We start from the raw sequence: 26,142 nt of genomic DNA on the forward strand, positions 1-26,142 counted from the left end.
ATCGTCACATGGAGATTATCCAATATCAGCAAAAGCTCTGCTCTGCTTGCAATGTAGTCTTCTTTCTTGTCCAAAAAACTGTAAAGTTAATAAAATTACTGTCATCACAAAACCCACAACTGTTTTAGCCCAGCTGCAGAGTGATCTGCATCTCAATGACTTTATTGCAAGGCAGTGAGATTGGCTGTGGTGAGGGTATTTTCCCCACTGAGGTGTCCCTTAAGACTATTTGATACAGAAGGGGTACCTGGAGAAGCGAATGCAATGACTACTCGGTGGTTTGCCAGCAGAGGAGCACTCTGGGAGCACTATATGTGGGTCCCAGTCACTATTTTGCCTGAAACTAATATAGATAACAGCTTATGAAGAAACCATCATCCAGCAAGCAAGACTGTCTTCAGTACTTTAGCAGAAACCTGAGGATAAACAGTCTTATTTTTGTTAAAAAATTAAGTTCTGCTTATCTCAAAAATTCTGGCCACAACTGAATAATTTACTTACTTTTAAAAATATATTTGCATAAATCTGGTTTTGGAGGCGTCCATATCAAAGTGACTAGTACATTCTTGCAGAAGAAGAAGACATGTCTTAAAGTGATCTTTCCAGTTGGACAGACGTAGTACATTACATTTGGCTGAAATTTCATGCGGAGATAAAGGAATAAAATGGCAACTAAAGATTTCCAGTAACAAAATTCCAATTCAATATAGGTTTGGATAGCTTTGCTACATAATCTTTTGCCTTAATGTGTTTTATTTCAAAGGTGAATGAGCATGGAGTACTAACAGAAAATATGTATGTTCATTTGTAATTTGTCAACTGGCAAATTACGTTGTTAGCTCTGAACAAATAAATTAAAATGTTAATTTTCTTGCTCATTATTTTAATCAAAATGGAAGTCTTCCACTATTTTGGCTGCATAGCATCTCCAAATAGTACATTGTGTAGAATGTGGTAAAGGAAAAGGGTAGATAATCTTGTTTCCCTATTTTCTGTTGGATTCCAATTACTATCTCCATTAAGGAACTTGCAAAAGATTTTACTTTTACCACAATTATTAAAATAAGAGCAATTTACACAAATGAGCACAAATGGAGACCCTTAAAACAAAATTGACAATTCTGACTTCAAAACCTCAATCGGTCCATCTTTAAGCTTCATCAGCAGAGCGAAACACAAAATGGTCAAAGACAGACTGACTGCTTAGATGACAAACAGACCGACTTAATGACATTTTGAGATAAAAGACGGCTGATGATTTCCCAGCATCTGTCGCCGGTTATTTCATTAGGGTGGTAAACAAACAACGCATGCGGACACACGTGCAGAGCAGACAGCCTCATCGGCATGGCTGCTTTCCATTACCTGCACATAGCTGAGAGAAGTGGAAATAACTGCAAAGACGACAGAAAAGAAGAAAGGAGGCCCAAGAAGCTGAGACAAAGAATGACAAAAATGATTGAGAAGTGATGTGAAAAAAAAAAAAAAACAAATGTGGGGAATCACCAGCAGGGCAAGTCTCCTTCAACTTTTAGATTTATCTCTATCCCAGCAAACATTTATCAAATAAGTATGTCTTTGACAGGATTCTGTAGAACTTGTTTCTGTATTTAAGTCATTTATGCATCTGAGTCAGGTGTAGACAAGGTACCCATTCAAGAGCTGAGAACTCTGGCCCTGGAGGGCTGGAGTTTGTCATCACTGATACCCTGAAACAAAAAAGCAAATGAGCCATGTGCATTTGGAACACACACCCAACAACGTTTATGCTCCCTTGGCCTATAAACACAAAACCCAGACGTGACCCAGACTTCAAAGCTACCCTGAGTTTTTGTCACTCTGTAGATGTAGACTGTGACTTTTTATCTCCTCCATGGCATAAAAGTAAAATAAGAATCAACAGGCCCACTTTGGTTCAGACCCCACACATCTTACGAACGGCTGATGTACGGATGTAAGGGTGTCACAGACTGCAAGAGGAGAGAAGTTTACACTTTCTCAGAGCTGCCGATGACCATGTCAGGGAAGGAAAACGTTAAACTGCGGTGCTAAAAATACCTCTAATTGGTTGCATTTCAGTTGGAAGTAATTAAGTGGGATAATTGCAAATGACAAGAGGCACTATTATTGTAAAGCAAATCTTTCCAGTAGTATGTTACATTATTAGTCGTAATTAGTTTGTGGGATATTACCTCAACAAGTCAAATGGCAGGAATGCGTGACTTGACTGAGAGCCATGCATTGCAGAGCTCTGGACCCTCTGCAGCCCAGGAAAACACCACATGATGGGCATACCTCATTGGCTGGGTTCGGAGTGCTGTCTTCAGATCTTCCACCACCTTGTTCCGCATTTCCATTTCTTCCTCATCAAAGGCAAACAATGTCTGCATCTGCAAATATAACAAGGAATGTCTGATCATCGTGGATCTAAATTGTGGATCCCGTACAAAATATTTCTGGTTATATTTCTGTTCATCCCTTCATCATTTTGTTCATTTTGGAGTTTTTGTCATCTCAGACCTGTCTATTTTGATTACCAAATGGTGCCAAAATGGGATGTTTTACATTGAATATGCATTCCTTAAAGTCTTTGGCAATAATTTAGCCCAGAATTATTTTGTGGTTTAGTCAGAGATACTCATATCTCTTATGTCATTGCATCCATTTGATCATTTTCAGAAAAAACACCTCAGGGAGAGTTAAAAAAAATCTCCAATTTAAATTATTTTTTTTCAAATTGGTAGTTTTTTTTCCCCACAAAAATCTATGCTTACATCAAGATGGGATGTGGAAACAGAAAGAAAAATCTGTTTTGCTAAAATGTGAACAGGTCCTGGAGATTTCATAAATCACAAGCTGTTTCAAAGAATTCCTGTTGAGTGTTGAGGTGTCAGGTTCAGATTGGATCAGTCCAAGTAAAAAGATTTTGGACCCCAGATGATCAAATGCAGTCCAGAAAAAAAATCAAGTATACTTTTAGTTATGAAGCTACAAAGTAAGTGCTAACATTCCTACTGTAGCATCTAATGGTTTGCCAGCTGCAACATCCTTAGTGTTTGTAAATGATTCACAGCTTATTTGCCACACTTTCCACAGTGTGCCCATAATCCTTTTTACTTTTAATTTAAAATCTTGTTTCCACCTTCATATCCATAGCCAATAACAACATCTTAGACTTACTTCATAAGAAATAGTATCAAGTTAATATCTTTTCACTCACAGGCACAATCACTTCAAAACCATTGCACGTTCCTTCTTTCAGTGACTTGTGTTTCAAGAGAAACCAAACACCATGTCAGACATTATGCAGACAACTGGCTCTAATCAAACTTACAACAAACAGGGCAAATAATAAAAAACACTCAAGCCAGTGTTAGTGTTAATGCATCTCTGAGTCACTTAAAAGGTTTCGTCAGGAGCATCAAAGAGCAGCCGTGCTCCCATTAGTCACGGCTTCTGTTTAGCCTCTCCAGGCATTTTCCATGGCTGCTCACTGCCAAAGTGGTCAACCTGAGTTTATTTCAGTACTTGAGTTAGATCTGCCAACTCTGAAAAAAAATGTCTTCTTTCCTGGTCCTTCAACAGGGTATCTAAGTTGAAGTTGGCTTTGCAAATTCTACAGCATGTAACTCTTATAGTCAACCAAGGCTTAACTGGAAGTTAGCTTGGTAATTTTGTACAGCAGAGTTAGTGCTTAATCAAAAAATATTGCAGTCAAAACATTGACAAATGTTTTGACTGCAAAACCCTGATAAACTACAGACAGACCAGAAACCCTGAAGAGGCAGTTCTCTTGGCCAACTCTCCATGTCAGAGTCTAGCCAACAGCTTCTTCCTTACGTCTGTTATTTGTAAGCTCATTCATACCTGTGGCCAACATCCACAGAAGGATACCATTACAGCCTGTTGGTAAACTAGCAGATGGTACTTTTTCTGAGTCTTTATTATAAGAAATGCACCCCAGAGCCAGAACGTTCCCTTAGAGCTCATCATGAGTGCATTGTTACCAGTCTGATTGGTGCTTCTGCTCTAAAGACTAATGCAGACCATGTGGGTCACTGGCATGCCAAATAAAAATATGGTTTTAATGCTGAGAGGGGAAAAAAGAGGACATTAATGTGTTTAAATAAAAATGAAACAATAGACAAAGTATTAGGTTAATCAAATGAGTAAAAATGATTTCTCAACCGCTAAAAAAAACTATTGAGCTCCAACATTATTTTTAATTTATGTTGATTTGTTGTTTGAGAAAGTTGAGAATTATGCAACATCATCATAAAAACCTGAAAGTTTTCACTCTATGTTAAAATGTACGATATAGTACATATATATCGTAATTTACTCTGCATTGATTTCAGAATGCATATATTTGGTTTTAATGATCACTTAATAATATTTAAAGTAATCTGCTGGAATAGGAATCACACAACAGCCATCAAATCATTAAATCACCCTTTTAATCACGTCTTATGGTTCAAGACTATTCTACATTCCCAGAGTCAGAACTAAACATGGAGAAGCAGCATTATTTATTTATTTATTTATATTTTTTTTGCATGATTCTGGAACAATCTTCCTGTGTCATAGAGAAGAACAAAAAGTTCTCTTTGCAAGCTTCAGCTTATATCAACTAGCTTTCTTGCTCAAAAAGGTTTAAGATGTGGTTTTCCAAAGTCATTTTCAGTCACTTCTATCAACAAAGTTGTGTAATTCTACAGAGTTACTATTGCGGCTTTTATTGAAGTGGTAACAAAAACCAAAATGTAAATAAATACTAATAAATATATTGTGTTAAAACATAATTCAGGTAAAACCATAGTTTTAGCTGGCAGCTTTTCCTGACGGTCAAAGGACAGCAGTTTATAAGATGAGGCAAAATCAGTTTTGCAGCTGATTTAATACACAATAAATAATTTTATTCCTGGCATTTGGGTTTATTAAGCTGCTGCCATGTCATGGCTGAGTGACTTGCCTAATCCCAGTTAAGAAGTTTTGAATGTTTTTTTTTTCCTCTTTGGGAAAGCTTATGCCATCATCAGGTTAGCAACGTCAGGACAGCAAGCACTTGGTTGCTTGCTATGCCCGGCATTGAGCTCTAACGTGACTTTATGAATGAATGTCAAGATGTAGGTCATGAGACAGTCTCTCAGGCCGACAGAGCCAAAGTGAGATCATCTAATAACTCAGCTACTGTAGAAGGTCTGTCCCCGGTGAGCTCAATTACTTGCCAAGACATGAAGTCATAGATCTGCAGTGTAGAAGCACTTAGGAGCTCCGGTGCTGAGAACAAGGAGGGTTGCAAATGAAACACTGTTTGGAAAATGGAAAGATGAATAATGGAGCCAAAAGGAGGGAGTTGAACAAAAGAGTGTTTGTCCAATTTTAAAAATATCTGATCATCCAATAGTATTGGAATTTCCCTAATACAAGTTAAATTATGTCTGAGAATTTGATAACCAGTTGTTACCAATGTCTAAATCTTCCCCCTGATATTAGAGTGATTACTTATACTGACACTGTTACGACCAAGCCCCTGGGGTGTTACAATAGCCGGGACCTCGTCCAGGATCCATTGCCCATTTTTTTGGCATGGATTGTACTTTGACTGTCTTTAAGTGGGGTCACTGATGATTGATTTAAATCAATTCGAGAGTAGTGTCATCAGAGGTTTTGTTGACTGTTTTCTATCCATATTTTTATGGAGGAAAATCTAGACTCAATTTAGGAGTTTGCAGCACTAGAACGATTAGAGGCAAACAGGTAGCAGAAAATGGACATAAAGGCTTAAAGAGTTCCAGGTAAATTGAAGTAGACTTTGCACAGATGATTTGCACAAAGTGGTTTGCAGCAACTGTACTAAAAAACAGAAAGGCTGAAACATATCACTGACAGGGAGTCTGATGACAGTGTGTCTGACAACTAATAGCACAGAAGGTGCTGCAACAGCACTGGTGGATTTTTCAGCTCTCGACAGCTTACAAATCAGAGTTTTGTCTGAGCTCAGCTTACAGTGTGATGCTGTTTGTGAAAGGCTGGGTGCTGCCTGAACCAGACAGTTAAAACTGTTCTCCCAGATTTTGAGACTGAAGTAATGGAAATGTAGGATCTCGTTTTGCCTGTATGTTCGCCATGTGAAGGAAGCATACCTTAAATGCTCTCAAAACCCAAAACAGCTCATATGCTGTTGTTGCTTGTTTCCATGAGAAAAATGCATTGTCCTAAAAAGTAATTGTCCACTTACAGATCTTAGAAGCAGCTGAAATCCAATTTATTCAGGATGGCTTTTAACGACTTTTGGGGTTGTATAATTTGTCTCTATTTTTTTAATCCCAGTTAAGAAGTTTTGGCGTTTTATTTTTCTTTTACCCCCTTTGTTTTGATTTTTTTGTTTGTTTTAATGTATATGTAGTCATTTTTATATTGCATTGTGGTCTTTGTGTTTCATTTGGTTAGTAGTGGTTTCCATTTTACCTGATTTATTTCTTCTTTTTTAAATTATGAATCGCAAATTGCCTGTACTTTTAAAGTACAGGCAATTTATACTTTCAAGTATGAATGAAGCACTTTATACTTCATTCAGTCATTTCACCAATTTACACATCCACACACTGGTGGTGGTAAACAACACTGTCTACGCTGCTCACTGTTTTGTGTTTTATTCATTTGTGAATAATGTCTCTTACTGTGATCAGATGGAAATCCAGAGTACTAGAAATAGATTTGTAATCCCTCCCACACAGCTGTAAATGACAGTTCTTATGTTGCTTTTTCAGATCTTTCAGCCTGCTTCATGTTGTCAGACAGGTTCTATTTAAGTGATTTCTGAATTTGTAATCAAACTTTGGTGTGGCAAGTAAAATTGAAAACTTTCTAAAAGTGAAATTGTTAATTCCTGATTTGATTAAGGGGGACTAACTCTTTTCCACATAGGACCAGGTTAGTTTGGCTTTTTTTTCCCCAATTTACAGAATAGACTGTAACCATTTGAAAAGAAACTGTTTTTTTTAAATTCACAGATTATTTTTGTCTAACCTAAAATAACAGAACTTGACAATCAACAATATTTCACTGTGTTTTGTCTGATTGCTCATATTGATCTGCATGTATCATATTGAAACAGTCGTTTGATCAACAACTTGGAAGGACTCGCAAGAATAAAGATACAAATATCAACTTTAGTAGAATGTGGAAAAATTGCGATTAACATCGCTCATCTATAAAGTTCCTGTTTACATGTCAGCTTCCCAAAATATTATGCTTTATGACTCCCAAACATTTTTGGAGCCAACATGTCGTCCACGTAAGGACTCTGGGAGAGAGGTCAATGGCACAAACTGGTCACTGAATCAAAAAACACAACCTCCCCATAAAGGCACATGTTAAATGACAATGAACTCGTCGCAGAAGAGAAGTTTGTTATGGTGTTGAGCTGTTTTCACTGGCTGCAATGCTGACTGGAAAATAGTGTATACTGTCATCTTGACTCTGGGTCGCTGACAGTTATTTCCACTTACTGAACTGCTGAGTGTCTAAATGGCCTGTTTGTCATCACGATGTGGGTGTGTGTGTGTGAATGCGGGGGTCAAAGAGAAGGAATGTGGCCATGTGAGTGCAATCACCAGTCAGCAGGGACACGATAAAAAATTCACCCTGAGAGACCTCTGAGAAAGAATGGCTGAGAGAGCTGTGACCTCTCGAGAGGAGAGCACTTAAATTGAGAAAGACATTTTAAAAAAAATTTAAAGTTAGGGTGAAAAGAAAGTACACCCTAAAATATGCTATACTAGAATAGTGTAGCAACATTTTTGGTCCACTTCTTCCCTATGGTTTTTCAGCTCATTTAGACCTTTGTTGAGGTCTGGACTTTGACTGGGCCATCTCAACTCCTCAATTCCATTCTCTCACAGCTATTCAAATTTCACTCTTGAATAGTTTAGTCTGCAAAGAAATTCAGGACTAACTAAATTGGGAACCTCAAGATGACCAGATCATATGGCAAAAAAATAGGCCTACAGTCGTCAGGCCTTCACCACCGTGCTTGACACGATTGTGTCAATATTTGCTATTTAATATTCAATAAATTTTAAAGTCTGAGATGAAGCTTGTTTGGGGGATGAAGTAGGGTGGAATGTAATTTTTGAGCAAAAACTGAGCAGGAACTGTGAAGACAAGAAACGGTTTTCAATGTCCCTGTTGCAAATTACGTCGTTTTACAAGCCGAAGGAGATCAACTCATTATGTTCTGATACACAAAACCCAACATTTGTAAGCAGATTTAACTTCTTTTGAACAGGGTTGCCTGAGCAAATTTAAATGGGAAAAAAAAAGAATAATTGAAACAAAAAGGACAGAAACAAGTGTAACTTACAGCGGCCATGGAGTTGATGCGGTCTATGTAGTAGTCGGGCCAGCTGGTCGCCAGCTTGTTGGGGTCTTCTTGTTCCTAAACACAAAGAAACAGAATGAAGCTTTTTTTTTTTTCTTCTTAATGTTACAGTGCAGCCATGATGAAATAACAGGGAAATAAACAGATCATGTTAAAACATTTGTTGTCTCAGCACAAGCCACAATCAGAAGTTTCAAAACAATGCATACAGTAAGCCATTTTTTGTACGTTCAAGGATTAGCACATAAGCTAGGGTGTCTTATATACTGAAGTGACGAGCCTTGACAGCTATTAGAGAGGTTATTTAAAAGATGAACATTTTCATTTGAATTTGCTAGTCCATGTTGCTAATTGTATTCTTTAATTGCTGCTTTACTTAAGCTATATATAAATAAATCTTGAGCAATAAATGAAAAGAAGCTATTGATACAAATGATTATCTTTTTGTCCCATTTTCTGTCTGATTAAAAAGAGTTTCATAATGGAAATTAAACAATAGCTCTTTCATCTAGTGATGAATTTGCTCTGTGTAACGTAGATTTGCTTGATGCTAAAAGCAATCACGAGCATAATCCACAGTCAAATCTGATCCTGTCCGTAAAGCTGAAATATTGGACAAATATTATTCCAAAAACTGTGGAAATAGTCACATTAATTCCAGCTAAAGAAAAAGTAATTTTTTTACTACTTGAAATGTTCCCCTATTTCTATATTTAAAGCATTTTTTCTTTTTTTTCTATGATAGAGGGAAATAACGCTAAATATTAATGTACAGTTGTCCTTTTTTTAAATATAAATAATTTAATTGTATCCTTCTTATGCATTCAGTCTCTTTTAGTCTACTACTCCTGAATGAAATCCAGGGACACCAAACATCTTTATAAGTTAAGCATAGTTCACCTGTGGCTTTTTGCAAAGACTTCAGAAAACTGTTAGAGAAGATTACAGAACTAGCAGCATCATGAGGACAAAGGGACATTAAGAACAAGATCAGGGATAAAGCAAAGCTATGGAGAATATTATATTCACGTGACTGAATCCCAGTAAAATACATCAGAGTTTATGAGACAAAATATAAAAACGTTCAAGCAGTATTATTACTCTTATAAAGCACTCAATACCATAAATTGTATTCCTAATAGGGACATTGAGACTTTGCAAACAAGTCTGTGCTTTCTTTAGATGCAGTGAGAAAACTAGAGCTGTGACTGATTCCAGCTTTCTAACAAGCTTATTTTCCGCTGGTTTTGTCATTTACTGAGTGCTAATACTCTTTTACAGACCACTTGATAAGCTCACATTTCCTTCACACAAAATGATCCAAGTTTCAGCTTGCTCCAACCAACTCTTGATATTTTCACTAAAAACAGACCTGGAACCCTTCTAGGGAGACATGGGTAAAAATTAGAAAACGTTTAATCGGTGGGATGCCCATTTAATCATTTCTACTTTAACAATTTTATTTACTCTGAAAGCATGCTTATGCTGTAGCAAGAATCCATTTACTCTGTAATCAAAATTAATGACATGATTCTTCAATATTTACAACGTGGCACCACACAGTTAAAGCAAATTAGCCTTTCTGCTGATCAAGTCGGTGAAAGTCCAAAATGAAATTCCACTTAATTGATTTTCCCTCAGACATAACATCCTTTAATTGTCTACATTAAAACGGGAGATTTAAATTCGGCCATATAACGAGCAACATAATCAGCAAAACCTCTGATTGTGGAAAAAGGCTCCGGCTTTCCTGGACTCTGTACAAGTTTAGTCAATGTACATTTCAGTCCCTGTAATGACCATTGTTTCTGAGGTCCAGCACTCGGTGCCAGAAAGCTGGTTCAACCCTGAAAGACTGAAAGGAAAAAAAAACATTAAAACTCACTGTGCTGCTAAGCGTGTGTTTTTAAAGCTGGCCCATCTTTCTCAATGCTGACACGCTGAGGACACGATGCCAGACAGATTCTGACGCTTAGATTAACAATCTAACTGCCCCTCCATGACCCTTTGGCCAAATCACAGCCACCCAAACATTTATTTTGGCAACTACACCACATGTCAGAACAAATTAAAAAGGATGACAAAGTTTGTTTGAGAGGGTCCGAGTCATATCAGTCGAAACATTTCCTTAATTTAGGTCCTTATAATGGAATATTTAGGGGGTGAAATGATGCAGAGTCTGTTCTTGTGTGTTGCTGACCCAATCAAACCACTCTGGAAAGTAATAACAGTTGATGACAGGTATTAAGGTTGTGTGATAAGAACTGAATGGTGTTTGGAACAAATGAAACATACTAACTTCAGCCTTAGAAGAGTAGATGCACGAATGTGTTCATTATACAATAGACTTTTTCTTCTTTTGTTTCTTCTTCCTCACTCTGCAGCCTTTCAGGCCATGGTTGTACGAGACGTGTTTCAGTGTGGATGCCACTTTATGACCAGCATAAATCAATACCTTCATGAGGTATTTTGTTGTGCGACATATTTTCGTGTCTCTTGGACACAGAACTCGTCTTATTACCCCAGAGAGTTTCTACTTGTGTATGACTGAAAAGATGAACAGATGTTTGATCTACAGCAAAATTTGCTTGAGTGTATTCACACCAGCACCAAAGTTCTGGACCAATGGGGGAAAAGAACTATTCAAAGTGGTATAAATGTTAAAATAAGTTTGCCTCTACTTTATTCAGATGTTATAAATTAATCTAAGAAGCTCATGAAGTCGCAACATCATCTATGCTATCAAAAATGTTATTTTTCCCAAATTAATTGAAGGCACTGCAATCCAAAAAGCTTCTGAATTCTAACTTTTAAAGAGGTTTTTCTCAATATTCTGAAACTAGCTTAATCCCAAGTGACTGAAAACAGCAAGCTTCATCTGTTTTAATGGCAGACAGCGTCTGTAAAAACCTGCTTTCAGCTGTTTCTAAAAACAGCTGAAGCTGAAAAGTGAAGTGCAGATGATGTTCCTCCACAAGCAGAATGTGCTTTTGGTCATGCGTTAGGCTGCAGCAGTTTAGGGTCGACCCCGTCACTCTGCTGCAACAATTACACACTATGACCACACATTCCTTATGTCGGCTGATATTAAATTTGATTTACAGTGTGCGACGCAGCAAAGAAAGACAGGAATCCCCAACAGCATATCGAGTATATATATCTGCAAGGTGTTTCACTTATTACAACCATCTGGTGAGGAAAATATTGCGCCCCCGAAGACCCAAATACCTGGCTATTGCCAACATCCAGGCATATTTCTTTGTCTGTTTGGCAGGCTATTGTGTTTGCAAAGGCACCTGTTGAAAGAAAAGATGAAATTACATACTCCAGCTTCCCCGCTGTCATGTAACAAGCTGTCTTAAACATTCTGAACCCCCTCAGAGGTTTCGCTGACAAATAATTGAGCTCACAGCCTGGAAGAATCTGGTGCACAGATAGCTTTCAAGTCACAACTTCAGGAGCAGCAGGAGGTGAAATTCCAACTACTCAGCTGGCAGCACTGAACAAAAAGTACTTTGAAATGTGGAAAGATTTTATAGTTTGCATCACTGTCGGAAATGGTCTTGCTTTTAGATGATGACCAGCAAGTGAGGAAATTACAAAGAAATAATATATTGCCCCAGACACCTCTAAAGAAGCACATACTCAAACAAATGTTTCTTTACAACTGTTAAGATTTCCAGCTTTGGAAGCCAACGACGTGCAATCGTTCGTTCAGTTGTATAAAGGAACAGAAACTCTACATTAAGTCTGAGACACGCCAACATGTCCCAGGAACGCTCTGGTTTTGCCACGGGATTGGACTGATCGTTTTAGATTCTGATCCAATGATCTCAGAGAGGCCCAGAGGGGATTTCAGAGGTAAAGTGGGGTCCTTCAGGAAGAGTCTTAAAGTTCTGACAGAATGAAAGAGGAAGAACAAAGAAAGAAATCAAATGAATCCTACTATTTATCAGTTCAGCTCAATTTAATTCATTTTTATCATGTATTGCCAGATGATCAACAGTATTACACTTTTCTTTTTACAACAAACTAACTGCCATACGTTTTCTTTTACATAGTAAAGATTAATCATTGTAATTATATAAATGTGAATTACTTCAGAATTAACTATACCGAAAGGGGAAAAAGTCAACAATCGGTAACTTTTTTGTCAACTGTTCATTCTTTTATACTGTTCAGGACAACAATTGTGAAAATACTTTTTTCATCCTTCAAAATTGAAATGTTGAAGATGTTCAACATAAGAACATCTTCAACATAAGATGTTCAAAATCTTATATTTAGCACCCTCCAAAATAATTTTGCAGGATGTTAAATCATTTTGCAGGATTTATGTTCATCTTGCAGATCAAGATGTTCAAAGTCTTATGTTTAACATCCTGCAAAATTATAAAAGATGTTCAACATCTTGTGTAGAACAGTATGTGTGAACGTTCAACCTATGACCTGTTGGATGGTGAAACATCTACTCAGCTTCAGCAAGCAATCAACTAGGGGTACTTTGATTTAGGGCATCTTTATGTTCTCTATACTGACTTTGTTTTTATTCTGTCTGAGATTGTTTGGTTTTTGTGTTGTGTTTAGAAACTTGTGTGATGTGAGGGATTAGCTGCAGCTGCAAGTCAAAAACAAGTTCAATTTATACATCAATCCAGTTTATTTGATGTGTGTGTGTGGGTGAAAATGAGTAGGCATGTGTCGGTGTGTGTATGTACTAGAGAAAGTTTGTGTGGTGGTGTGAAATGGTGTGTAGGTAGAGAAGATGAGATGAACAAAAGAACTGATCATAAAAGAAATAGTATGGCTCACTAGTATTGTCATTCTCCGACTAAGAAGCATAAAAAAAAAAATTATAGCCAAAAGACACTTTTAAGGAAAATAAGAGAAAAGGACAGCAACCATTTTAATAAAATAAGTTATTACTTGTCTTTATAGGAAAAATAAACTATATTCAGTTTTGCTATGATATTCAGTTATATATTATATTGACTCATCATACTGATTACAAAACATAGCCAAATGCCTTCCATTCCTAATTAAAGTGAACGTAAATATTTTTCTAAATTCTTAGCACAAAATGTCACAATAATCACAATATGATCCTGTCTGTGGAATGACGAGGACCACCGAGTTTCCAAGGTGTTATTTGTCCACCGAAACCTGGAGGACTCACCCTAAGAGCTGGGAAATGGACAGGATATTGAATTTCTAAAGACTTTGTTAAGCCGAACACATAGATTTTATTTTCCTTTTTGTTTTTACAGATAAAAAAGGTTAAAGATTTTTCGCAAGCAAATTGTTTTGCACAGTGAGTGACAAGATTAAGCCCATATGTTCAATATTTAAAGACATTATCAGTGACTGATTTTCAGTGATTTTCCAGTTTCGGCCCATGCTGTAATAACAGTCAGATCGTGTTATGTAATGCCATTCCTGATCGGTATTTGAGATGTAGGATAAAGTGAGGTATGCTTCAGGGCCATATACAGGAAATTGAAAGGAAATTGAGAAAATTCTTTAGAACCCTTGTCTCTGTAACTTGCAAAAAAAAAAAACAACAACAACAAAAAATAATCACTTTAAACAAAATAAATATTGCGTTTGTATTACAACCGCCTTTATCCAAAAATCATTATGTGCTTGTGCTACATGACAAAAATATGAGTTCAAATTAGACAGTGATTCTAGTGTAAGCGCTTTGAGTGGTCAAAATGACTGGAAAAGCTCTATATAAGTTCAGTCCATTTACTATTAGATTTGAAAGTGATGACTCAATACACAGTGGGTGTGAGAATGCCTCTTGTTGGTCCAGACAGAAACCCCAATTCAGTGCAGAATGGAGTCCTGAAACCCTTTTATTCTCTTAGTTTAGAAGTAACCATAAAGCTATACTTCAAAGCCTGCCAGGTTTAGCAGACTGAGTGACTCAACATACATATGGTTGGAAATGGATTTATTGTGGATGAAAAGACCTCAGCATGAGACTCGTCAATGAGGCTATCCATGGAGCAGTAAATTTGGAGTCTGTGTGATGGAAATTAATGGGGAAGCAGTTTGTCAAAGGGTGATGAAAAGACTCGGATATCAAGATGTAAGCGTGTCATTAGCATCCGGTGTATAACACGATCATTCTATTTTGAGCAATCCTAAACCTTCACAGTGCAATGCAACATGTACATGTTTCACATTTCTGACAGTAGCATGACGAGACATTCTTTTTCCAAGCAAACCCACGTCTCACCACCTACCTAACTCTATCAAGTTACTGTATCTGCAAGTTGTCGACTGATGACGCTCTCTAATTATTTCTACTAAATATCAAATTGTCCAGGAACTGCCTGAAGCAATATTCTGCTGTTCATCATGGCACCATTTTGATTAAAGGATTAAAACAATTTATACCCTCTCATTACATGGGCTTGGTTTAAAATATTTAGAAGAGCAGATAATGAAATTCATTTGTTACAGTTAGAAAGTTAGTTTTTACATTTTGGGAAACATTTAAGTTTGTCTCTTATGCAATATTTTATATTATGTTTCTGGCATCATACAGAAAATGTAATGTTTTAGATATAAAAATATAGCTTCATATTTTGAGCTGCTTGTCATTGGATTATTTAAGGTTTTAAATAATCTAAAAGCCCCTAAGCTTTTAGAATTGGGGTTGTAGCTTGGTCAGGGACTCGCTCTGTGATCGTGGCCTGAAAACACAAGTGTGTGTTTGTGTGTCAGTGCAGCGCAACTAATGGAAATCAGGAGACCCTGTTTGGCCTCCAGCACTGGACAATTATAAGGAGCTATTAGATGTTACATCGTGTTCTCAACCTGCAGGCGACTTGATGCAAGTCATGCAAAAACAAGTATACACCCTCACAGGCACGAATGGGAAATGCTCATATAAAAGCTAAACTGATGCCATTTCTGTATTAACATTTCTGAGACCCTCTGGCTGTGGCAGAGACATGAAATGGTGTATTGGCTTTGGGAGACAAATGGTTAACAGTTTAAGGGTTAATACTGGTGTTTACTCTTCATTATTTGCATTTATATTTAATATTTGACGTTTTCCAGCCTCGTTCAGATCACAATTTGTCACTGTTGCTGTAATTGCAAAAAAACCTTTAGTGGTTTAGCTGTTGATTTAGACCATTTAAGCTTTCTAAACACTAAAAGCAAATGATTCATTCACTCAAAAGGTTTATTGACCGAAATTGGGTTTGTGTGATTGTGCTCACAAGTTAGAATTACTGACAAAAATTACTAATAACTAATTCATGGTTTAGCTCTTTGCAGACATGTTACAAACTAAATAAACCTTCCGTGTCACAAGATGCTGGAGGAAGTCTGGTTTGGAAACAATTCCCGTGAATAGATATATGCTCATAAAATCAGCATTGTACAGCTTCGCCAAACTAACTGACTGATTTTTGAGATAAAGAAAGAATTAGCAACGTACTGAAAAATCTCCAGGTGATCAGAATGAGTCCATTTCTAGCTTGATCCGTTTCAATGCAACCCACAACAACAATATTCAGTGTGAAAGTTGTTTACAGAGTAAAGATGACTCACAGGAAGCCAATACAGAATAAATAGAATGGATAAAATTTAAAGGAAGCACAGAGGTGTAAGAAGCTAGGTTTTACAATGTGTTGAGACATGTCTATTGTTCACTCAGGCTGCAGTGTAAAAAAAAAACAACAAAAAAAACCGAGATGTCACCTTGTTCCTTCTGAGCTTTCAGTCGCCTATTTTAATTTCTCACTCTAATTTTGGACTAAAGTTAAACTAAAACGCTTGATTTGAATTAACAAAAGTTCAGAAAACATTGATGCTTTGCCACTGGCTAAGTGGATAACTAACGCAATAAGTAAGTGCACCAACATTTCTAATCAAGAGATCTGTTAGAATATCATTGCGGCTCCACAAATCAAAATGCATTTGGAAGGGTTTCTTAAGACATAAATATTTTGATATTGCAAATTAAATTCCTATTTGTGGCGTTCACGAGAATATGCCGAAAGGAAACTAAAATGTGTTAATAGTTTCACACTAAATGCGTTGTGCAGTTTGATTGGCAGCGGGATAATGATAGATTTTCTTTGTTCCTACCTCAAAGAATAGTCTAACCACAACAACTGGAGCTGTCGCTTCACTGAGGCAAACAAGACAAGCAGTGTTCATTTTTAGCAAGATGGTTCGAGGAAAACGTTGCTCCCCATTCAAATTGCTGTCATGTGTTCACTCTGTGCAACATAAAGCTCTACTGTGTAGGGCCCAAATGTGTTGTTTCTGCATAACCTGCTTAATTTTCCTTTCTAGTGTATGTGGGTTTTTACTTTTCATGCCTGTCTGACACTGTGCATGTGAGGGCAACTTTCATATCACCGTAGCTGCACAACAATACACAAAGCAGATTATATCTGATATTGCACCCAGTTGCTTTTGTTTTGTGTCTCTCCCTCTCATTCTTCAGTGCAACGGCTCTCTCCATGAATGAGGGATTTGTTTGGATTTTCCTCCGGCTTTCCGCTGTTCACCGTTACCCTGGTCTAGCTCCTCGTTTTCTGGCCTGGACACAAGACTTTGCAGAGGAAATGATTTCTGACTGGGAGAGATGGAGGTGGAATGACAAACTAATATATCCTAGCTATGAACCCGGCTTAGACTCACACAGATCCAAAGTGCCCGGGCTGCTGCCAAAACTTTGTTTCCACTACCTTGTGCTACAGCCCAGACAGTCCTCATAAAAGTCTGTGGCTGCCTTAGTGAGTTACTCAATAACTGATACAGAAGTTTTATTGAACTGTACTGTGGGTTTGCAACTGTGAATTCGGCCAAGAATCCAATCCTCTTTGATGAAGCACAGAGCATCCGAAGGCACAGCAGCTTATCATCATGCAATAAAAGTTAGACTGTATTTTTCTTGTGTATTTCTCCTGTTCATACTCCAGTTTCCATCTTTGCCTTGACATCCCTCTAAACATCCCACAACCCTGCTGCTCCCCTTTGGTTAGAATACTGAAACCCAATCCAGGTCAGTACACATGCAGGTGCTCATGAACGTGTGCCAACACAAGAATTAAAAAAATTAAAAAAATAAAAACTATATGGGTTTACTTATTACAATAGGTTGTCAGAACATATTCCACCAAGACAAGCTAAGCTAAAGTAGAAACTTTCCAAAAGCAAATAAGCAGAGAGACACAATAGACATTTCTGTATGAGCGAGAGGGCTGATAAAGAATTGTCATTGTACTTCAAGCGTAATGCTTTGGATGTTCAACCATAAACTCGGACCAGAGGTCTTGTGGAGAAACAGATCAAAGACATTTAGGATGTTTTCCTGCAAGAAGGAGGGTTGAAGAGAGGGCAAAAAAAACACTCTCCAGTTCTGATGGTATGATCACAATTCTTTAACAGTTTCAGTAAAATGCTTGCTCAGCAATGAGAGGAGAACGTTTCAGTCCTGCCACAATCCTCACCGCAGCTTTCAAAAACAATCACACCCTGTAACAATACTGCGATACGTGCACATGTTTACGTTAAAGAAATTAGAAGCAGAAATGTGGGCCGTGAGGGGATGCTTTTTTCCCCCCTTCACTGAAGGTTGACATTTGGTTCTAAACTGTGGCTTCAGGCAGCCAGTCAACAGAAGGCCAGCCAGAGGATCAGAGCTGATGTATGATAAAGTACAAAACACAACCTAACTCACCTTCTTCTTGCTGCAGTAGATCTGCCATTTCTTCTCATTGGGCAGTGCAAACATAGCCTCTCTATTCTTGTCAGTCAAGTCCAGTTCATCCTGCAAAAACAATGAGAAAAGTTTAAGCCGAAGATCTTGCTAAAAGAGATGTGCAGAAAACAATAATTGAGAAAGCTGTGGCACAGAAAAAGGACATATTGTAATGTATACATGGATTAGTCAATTCTGGGTTATAGTCGTTTTACTACTTTGGCATTTTTTACTTTTACAGTTTTCTTGGTTCCATACCTGATTTTTTATTGGGTATAAAAAGGGGTTTGGTCTAATCCTAGACATTTTGGATCACAATGCATCTGTTTGTGTCTGCCAGGAGAATGTTTTGTACCCGTTTTTACAGCTGACAATATAAAGTAATTTTCTGTTCGGTACTCATAGTCTACTTTTCGGTAAAACGTTAAATGGCACCAGTAAAAATTGGCTACCAGCACAAGGTCAGTTGTATGGATCCATCCATTCATTGTGCAAGTCTGAGGCCTTTGGCCCAAATGGCTCATTAGCTATTTTATTAGGTTCAGTTGCTTGTTAATGCAAACTGTCAATCAGCCAAAAATCATATGGATGTAGTGAAGAGTACTTCCTAAAGCTGAAAGTGACCCGAATGGAAATGAATAACTTTGAACATGCCACGGTGTTCTTGATATCCTGGGATTGTTACATACACAATCTATTGAGCTTATAGAGAATGGTGAGAAAAATCCCAATAACATCCAGTGTCTTGGCAGTTGAGTGAACAGAAATGCCGTGTTAATGTTAGTGGGTAATGAGTAGACTGGTTTGAGAAGATGGACAGGCAACAGTAGCGCAAATAATCATTTATAACAAACCAAATGATGCAGAATGCTATCATGCAAAACATGTTGCCACTCATTTCATGTAAAAATAGGAAACACTGAAAAATAACAATAGAAAAGGGCATCAATTCAGATAGTAAGGTTTACAGGCATGACATAAAAAATAAAGCCTGGTATTGTCAGTATATAGATATTAAACAGGGACAGAAATTGGCAAGGGTGAAATGACCCAGAGCCATTTGGTTTACACTGTGAGCTTTAATGGTCTGGCTGAGAACCCGCTCCGCTCACTACAGAAGAGCGTTTTAAAATTCACGCTGCCGCTCGGCTCAATTCTTCGTGTTGGTACAAGGAGGCCCCTGCACCTTTTGAAATGCATATGAACCTTGGAAATGAGTCCCTGCGTGCCAGAGAAGAAAAACAAAGTTTAGAAAACAATGATGAGCAAATCAGACAAGAGAGGAGTCAAATAACAGACATGGAGAGAGGTGTGTTAAAGAACAGTAACCTGTGGACATGTAAACTGATGGGACAAGAAAAAAGTAAAAGGGGAGAAAAAGCTTTGCCGATGAGGATTTGCGCTAAACTCGAGCTAATCTCCTCATAATGGTTTCGCTACCATGACGTCAGGCATGGGCTGCGGGCCTCCAAGGAAGCCCAGGATGAAGATGGCCACTGGTGACAGAGGTGGGGCCCCCTTTGTTCCACCCAGAGTTTGTTTTCAACAAGTCTGCTGGGCAGTCAAGGCTGAGGGTGCCCAAATTCCAAGAATTTGACACTATGAAGAATGACCTCATCCCTGGCAAATTTCTTTCAATGGGATAACCAGCAGAAGCATTGCTGTGGCTTTTGGTAGAGAGGGAAAATATCTGAGGGGTGTGAATTTAAAACGGGGTATAACACAGACAGAAACCACAAAGAAGCTGCAGAATCTTAGAGTATTTTTCATTTTAACAGCAGGACTTCAGAGACTCCCACCAAGCTTAAAACAATGGAAGATCAAGGGTAAAACTTGCCATTATGTGGCAGATGAATATTAAATCTCTGTCTCAGGGTCCTATAGTGTCAACAGATTTTGTTCATGAGCACAGGCCTCTCTCCCCATACTCGGCTCTTCTCTGGCCCGTTGCCTGGTCGCAGGGTCAAAGCCCTGCTGTCAGATCTGCGGCTCTTTGGACGAGTTAAATTCTTTGAGCCGGTGAGAATCTGTGAGAATGAGACCCCTGGATGTGGACCAGATGGTGATTAAGCCAGCATCTTATCCCTATGCAGCTCGTGTTCTCCTTCCTGCAACTACTAAGGCTGCTCCATTCTGAGGTTTTTACATGGTGGGACCAGTGTGAGAGATGAATACTGAGAAACTTAAACAGCAAGAACATTACAACCTTCAGTATCAAAGAATGCCCAGAGAATCAGAAAAATGTCATTGGAATTTAAAACAAGGGATCATCTGCATATACAGTAATTTAACAGATTAAAATCTGTTAAGATATTGGAAACAGTGCTGCATGTCTCCAAATCCGTCACACATCTGTCATTGTTACCTATATTTTAAATGTTCACTGACTTAAATGTAATTATAATTTTCTTGAATACTTTTAAGAGTTAAAAAGATTTAAAGGTTCTGCTTTGCCTTTAAAGAAGCTCAGATGGAGAAACTACACTCCAAACATGGTTTTAATTTAATTTTAATGTAGTTTTAGAAGATAAAAAGCCTCAAATTTCATTCAAGGATTTTTTTTCTGTTTTAAATGAATTGGTGATTGTCTGCTTTTCAAATACTAGTAGACTAGGTCAATTACATTTCAGCACTCTAACTCTTGTGAACATATTCATTGTAGACAAAAAAGTATACAAGCTTTTTGAGTTTTAATGTTTCAACTCAACAATGTATTTCTGTAGAAAATACCACTAATGTCAATAAATAAAACTCTGAACCTTTTCCACCTATTGTGTTTTTTTCTGTGCAATTTGACTACAACAATGGATGAGGCAGAACACCCCTAAAGTATTACTTTATTGAAACACACATTTTTAGCAATAGACGTGTTTGACAGGAGTTGATCCAAATGACACGTCTTGACTTGGTCTAACCTCTCAGAAATTCTTCAAATCTGTCAAGATTATGAGGGAATCACTTTTCCACAGTCTCTCCAGGTACTTCACACTGGGAAATGAGGCAAAGCCCTCATTTTTTCCCACCACATTTATTTTAGAACTCTGGCTAGACACCGAGCTTCAATTTTACTCTGGTGATGCCATGATTTGTGAAAGCCTCTTGTTCCTGAAAAATACCATTGCACAAAAAGAGCCCTCTGGTGCAAAGGAAAATCCAAGTAGGATAGCAAACGCCACTATAACTAACAGTACGTGGGAACTCCAGAAGTCTGAATTGTGAAACTGAAGCAAAAAACGCTTCAAATAAGTATTATATTAAATGTGTACATAGACTTGAAATCCACTACTACTAATTTATTTATTATTCAGCTGAAACAGGCAGGATAAATGTCTCATTATGTCTCATTTCATCGATGAAATGATTTATCAATATTGAATTTGTCTTGCATTCTACCAGGAGTGAGTATATGTTCAATATCTGCCCCATTAACAATTTGCAGTGTACTGCACTAAATGTTTTAGACGAATTGCATATGACAAGGAAATCTCAAATTACTTTTTTAGATTTGTAGAAGATATCAAGAAAAAAAAAACAAAAACAAACAAAAAACGACAGCAAGATAATGGGGGGAAAAAAAGTAATTAGGCAAGGTATTATTGAGATACACAAAATCTGTAATTTACTGATTGTCAGATTGAAACATTCCAAGTCAGCATTCACAACAGAAAAATATGAAAACATTAAGTTATGGATGAGGACTTGGGGATAATGTTCTCGTCATTGCAGCTGGAGTACTTCTCCTTTTCCAGTTATGTAACATTGCTCAGTTTTCTTTCATTTCCATCTTGCTTCCCACCTTTCAAACAGTTTCCAATATCACATCTACCTCACATGGAGTGCCTCATGACCCTAGCAGCACCCCAGAAAACAGGTAATTCCTTCACTCTCCCAAAACAAAACCCAAGACTTTTTCTTTTTGTAGCAGCATACCTCCCTCAATGTGCCTCCTTCCTACACCAGCATGTTTCAGTTGGGGAATCACATAAAGCAAAGCTAATATTGTTACACCTGCTTCTTGAGAAGGGGAAAAGTACATATCCAAATCCTTTCATATTTCGTGCGGAGCTGCCAGCTGAATAATGTTACACTATTCTTAAAGGTTATCAAGGTGAGATCTGATCGTCATGTTCGTTGCAGATAAATCTCTTCTGTCACTTCATTTCCTGCTTCTAAATGCTTGTGGGCTTTTCAGTTTAGCCAATTTAATTCAAAAAATATGACAGAGTTACAATGCAGCAAGTTTCAAAATCTAAACAGCATTACAAAAATTTAGTCTATGGTACACTTACAAAGGCAAAAGAAAGCTGTAGCATCTCTCCAAAATCAGAGAAAAACCAGTAATACTGCTCTTGCTTATTATAATAATTGCAAGATTTGTGATGGAAAAGATGCATTTGAGTTGGTAAATGTGTTTTTGGGAATGTAAAAATAGAATAAGGTCAGCACCGTCACCATTTCACCATGTTAAATGCGGCAGCTAAGCAAATCCTGATTTGAGAGGCAAAGTAAGCATATTTTCCCTGATGCTAAACTCTTTAAACACCAAAAAGGGTTCCAGATTTCAAATTGACCTATAGTGCATAAATACAGGATGCCCAAAAGCTGAAAAAAGACTTGTTAAAAAGCCAGTTTTTAACCAGTCTCAAACAGTGACTGGTGGGGCCTAAGAACCATGGTTAGGTATGTCTATATTAAAACTCCAGGAAGTTTTAACTGAAAATCTGGTAGATTTTATTATTAATTTGAAATCTGTCATCATTGGGCCTTTCAGTAGGACAATAATAGACAACATATGGTCAAATCCATCACTTTTTCCATCACCATCTCAGTCTGCAGACCTAAATCCTACATTACACCTGTGGGGTGAGTTGAAGAGCAGAACGAATAAAAAAAAGACCATTGACTCTTGTCTCTCTATGACCTCATATTAAATCCCTCGCTTAAATTTTTCCACATTAAAACAGAAGTTGCATTGTCTACATTTGTGAAACAATTTCAAAATGTTTTTTACAGGCCTTTGCTAGGGGTGCAAGCTTTTGTTTGTAGAAAAGCAGAATGACATGAAATGAACCATCAGGTAAAAAGTCATAGTTAGTGGAAAAAGATTAGCAAACTATCTTAATTACACAGTAAATTCACAGGAGAGAACACTTGGGTACAACAGAACACTTAGGTAGGACAGAAAGGTAATTAAAAATGTAAACACATTTGACAAAAGAGAGGTTTGCATGTAAAACATTGGAAGTTGCATGTAGGCTTAAGATGGAAGCTGATATCTAGACACAGATCCTGAGGAATGAAGAATCAGAGCAAGAGTTGGTGTGAGGCTTTGCAGTGGGAGTGTCTTTGTGGACTGGAAATACTTGTGGCTTCACATACATGGGAAATGTGACATCTTCTCTCATGCGTTCATGTCTATGAAGTGGCATTTCCAGGGTGGACCCAAATATCTTTCCTCCTGTTAGGTCTCACAACATAAGCTGGGAGAACATACTCATGAGCTGTACAGGTTATCCTGCATTAGTGAGGCAGGGGAAAGCAGGCAGGAAGTCATATTAGACCTCCAGGGAGACTACAGGAAGTCGGAGCGGTCATGATTGACCCAAACAATACAGAGTGAGTTTGTTCACATGTTTAATTTACTAGACTTTGTATGATATCACCTTGATTTAAAAAAAAAGAGAGATCACAATGAAAATCAAAAACGCTCAAAGATTAACTTTAAGTGAATAGAGAAACTCAAAATCACCATACTACCACTAGTCTTTTGACTCTGTTAATAAAGGCTCAGTCACATTTTGTTCTGAAGAATTTATATGAGTCATAACCGCTCCGATGATTCAGACAGTAGCAACTTGTAGCAGACAGCTCTCATCTAAACATGCTTTGGCCATATTCATGATGGGGCTGACTCAGGACAGTGAGGGCTGGCATTGCAGCAGTTTAGGAAGAGAACGTTAAAAAATTAGAATAGCAAGAGAAGGAAGGGAGGGAAACGGAAAGGAACGATGGGTGCATCCCTGGGTGTGTACGGGGAAGGAAACTCACTCCCAAAGCCCAGAGGGAGGAGAACGTTTCCATTCCCTGCCGTTATGCAACGGATTTGATTTGTGTCCGGCTCAAAAGTCACACAGCATGGAACACTGGCAATGGAATTATGTTTCAAAACGTTTCAAATATTTTCCATTTTTGACCATTTCAGATCAAAAATGGTCATTCTACCAACACTACCGTCAGGAATACATTTTGCATTTTTCTTATGAGAAAACACAGAGAGTGGACACTGCCGAAGGTCACTGCTAAACGATACAGTAAATGATTACGCATCTGGACCACAGCTGGGTCCACTACAGAACAGTTGGATTAAAGTTGTCCTAAATTATGACAGAGAGCAAAGGGAAGACAAAAACAGACGGAGAGAAAAAGAGGTCAGAGAGCAAAGCAGAGCGAACATTAATCTCGTGTCTGTGAGTATTGTACAATCCAGATGTTGGCCTAGTAGAGCCGATTCAATTTGGCAGACACACTGTGCGCTACATCCTCGCAACAAATCATCACAGGTGGACAGAACGCATGCTTGTTCTTTCCTATATTTTGAAAATGTGGGACATAATAGATAAGTAATATAAAAAAAAATTAGAGAACTGGGAACTTTATCCTTTACATCTGTATAAATGTCTCAGCAGATTGCTCCCATATGCCAATTTTCCCCAAAGTAAACATTCATTGTTATTAGATTGGGCGCAAAAATGCCAGCGTACTTGTCCCTGAACAACCTCACACTTGGCTTTTCTTTGTAGAAACAAAAGGTTCATTTTGGTTTACTGAGCTGCCACCAATGAGAAATGAACCAAAGGGCCGGACCTATTCAGGCAAACCCACTTTAAATTATCAAACCATGAGAGCAATTGCTCATTTGATGATAAAAGGTATTAGGAGGGAATAGTCCAGACAAACAAAAATAAAGCTGTTGATGTTTTTTGGTGTGCCGCCAGACTTCACACATGGCCAATATATCAACTATGCATGCAAGCCTAGAAGTTCGTGGTGGTGGTGGTGGTGGGGGGACTTAAAAGTGTACTGTGATCCAAAAAGCAGACCTACAACACATGCAGCTGCTGCCAGATGCAAAATGTATAGTTTAACTGAAGTGATGCTTACACTGTGACGATCAGCAGTGATTGTTTCCAGGTTTGCACTAGGATTTTATTTGGGTTTATGACAAACTCAGTGGCAGGTTTATTATTAACACTTTCTCCGGCTGAGCTGTGCATCTGACAGAACACACTTCAGTGTTTACACAAGCGAACCAAGAATGGAAACCACACATGCTTGTCTTGTTACAGTAGTTTCTTGATCTACAGGCCGAGGACTACACGTCATGTCAATTTTCCTTCACTGCCGGCCCCACAGGTCTTACAAGTGCATTTTGCAAAACATAAAAGAGACGTGTTTGCTTAAAGCAATGGTTTGAGATCTATGCAGGACAGTGAGGATCTCAGCACTCTGAGTCATTCCACTCACTTAAAAAAAGCAATCTCCACACAAATCTCATTTATGCATGCCCTTATGGATTTTGCTTTATGGCTTGAATTTTTAGAACAAGCCATTCTGGTGCAAATGTTTGCAGAACCAGCATATATGCCAAGGTGCTTGACTTTATTCCACTGTGGCGAATAAACTGACTGGACTATATACTGGACAGAATAACGCAAATGTGGTGAACGCTATGCAGTTAATTGTGGTTTCTATTCCCCAATAAGTAAAAGGAATTTACCTTTGGTTTAAGATTAAACAAAAAAGGCATAAAAAGTTACAGATTTGAATTTTTCTTTTATAAACCCACCCCCTTCCTGTCCCCACTCCACAAATAATGTGGTTGCTGACTGTGCAGCGTGTCACCTTCTGACAGTAAAAAAAAAGACCCCATTATGCATATGAGACGTGTAGGTGGTTTACTTTTTTTCACTTGGCCCAGATCTGTCAATCCCATTTCAAAAAGTCCACAGAGTCTTGTTTC

The 26,142-nt window shown here is 37.9% G+C and overlaps 1 protein-coding gene across 5 annotated transcripts in view; it reads right to left on the reverse strand.

Moving 5' to 3' along the window:
• daam2 (dishevelled associated activator of morphogenesis 2) overlaps positions 1-26,142 on the reverse strand; it is a 99,721-nt gene that overhangs the window by 35,153 nt on the left and 38,426 nt on the right. For all 5 annotated transcript variants that reach the window (XM_055038103.1, XM_055038100.1, XM_055038102.1 and 2 more), the window contains exons 3-5: positions 18,102-18,191; positions 8,369-8,443; positions 2,296-2,390 (exon numbers count right to left, since the gene is read on the reverse strand). In XM_055038103.1, the coding sequence (XP_054894078.1) occupies positions 2,296-2,390; positions 8,369-8,443; positions 18,102-18,191 (260 nt within the window). The remainder of the gene's footprint in view (positions 1-2,295; positions 2,391-8,368; positions 8,444-18,101; positions 18,192-26,142) is intronic.

Source organism: Poeciliopsis prolifica, unplaced genomic scaffold (genome assembly GCF_027474105.1).
Source record: "Poeciliopsis prolifica strain line A6 unplaced genomic scaffold, Auburn_PproV2 SCAFFOLD013, whole genome shotgun sequence".
Lineage (NCBI taxonomy): Eukaryota > Metazoa > Chordata > Actinopteri > Cyprinodontiformes > Poeciliidae > Poeciliopsis > Poeciliopsis prolifica.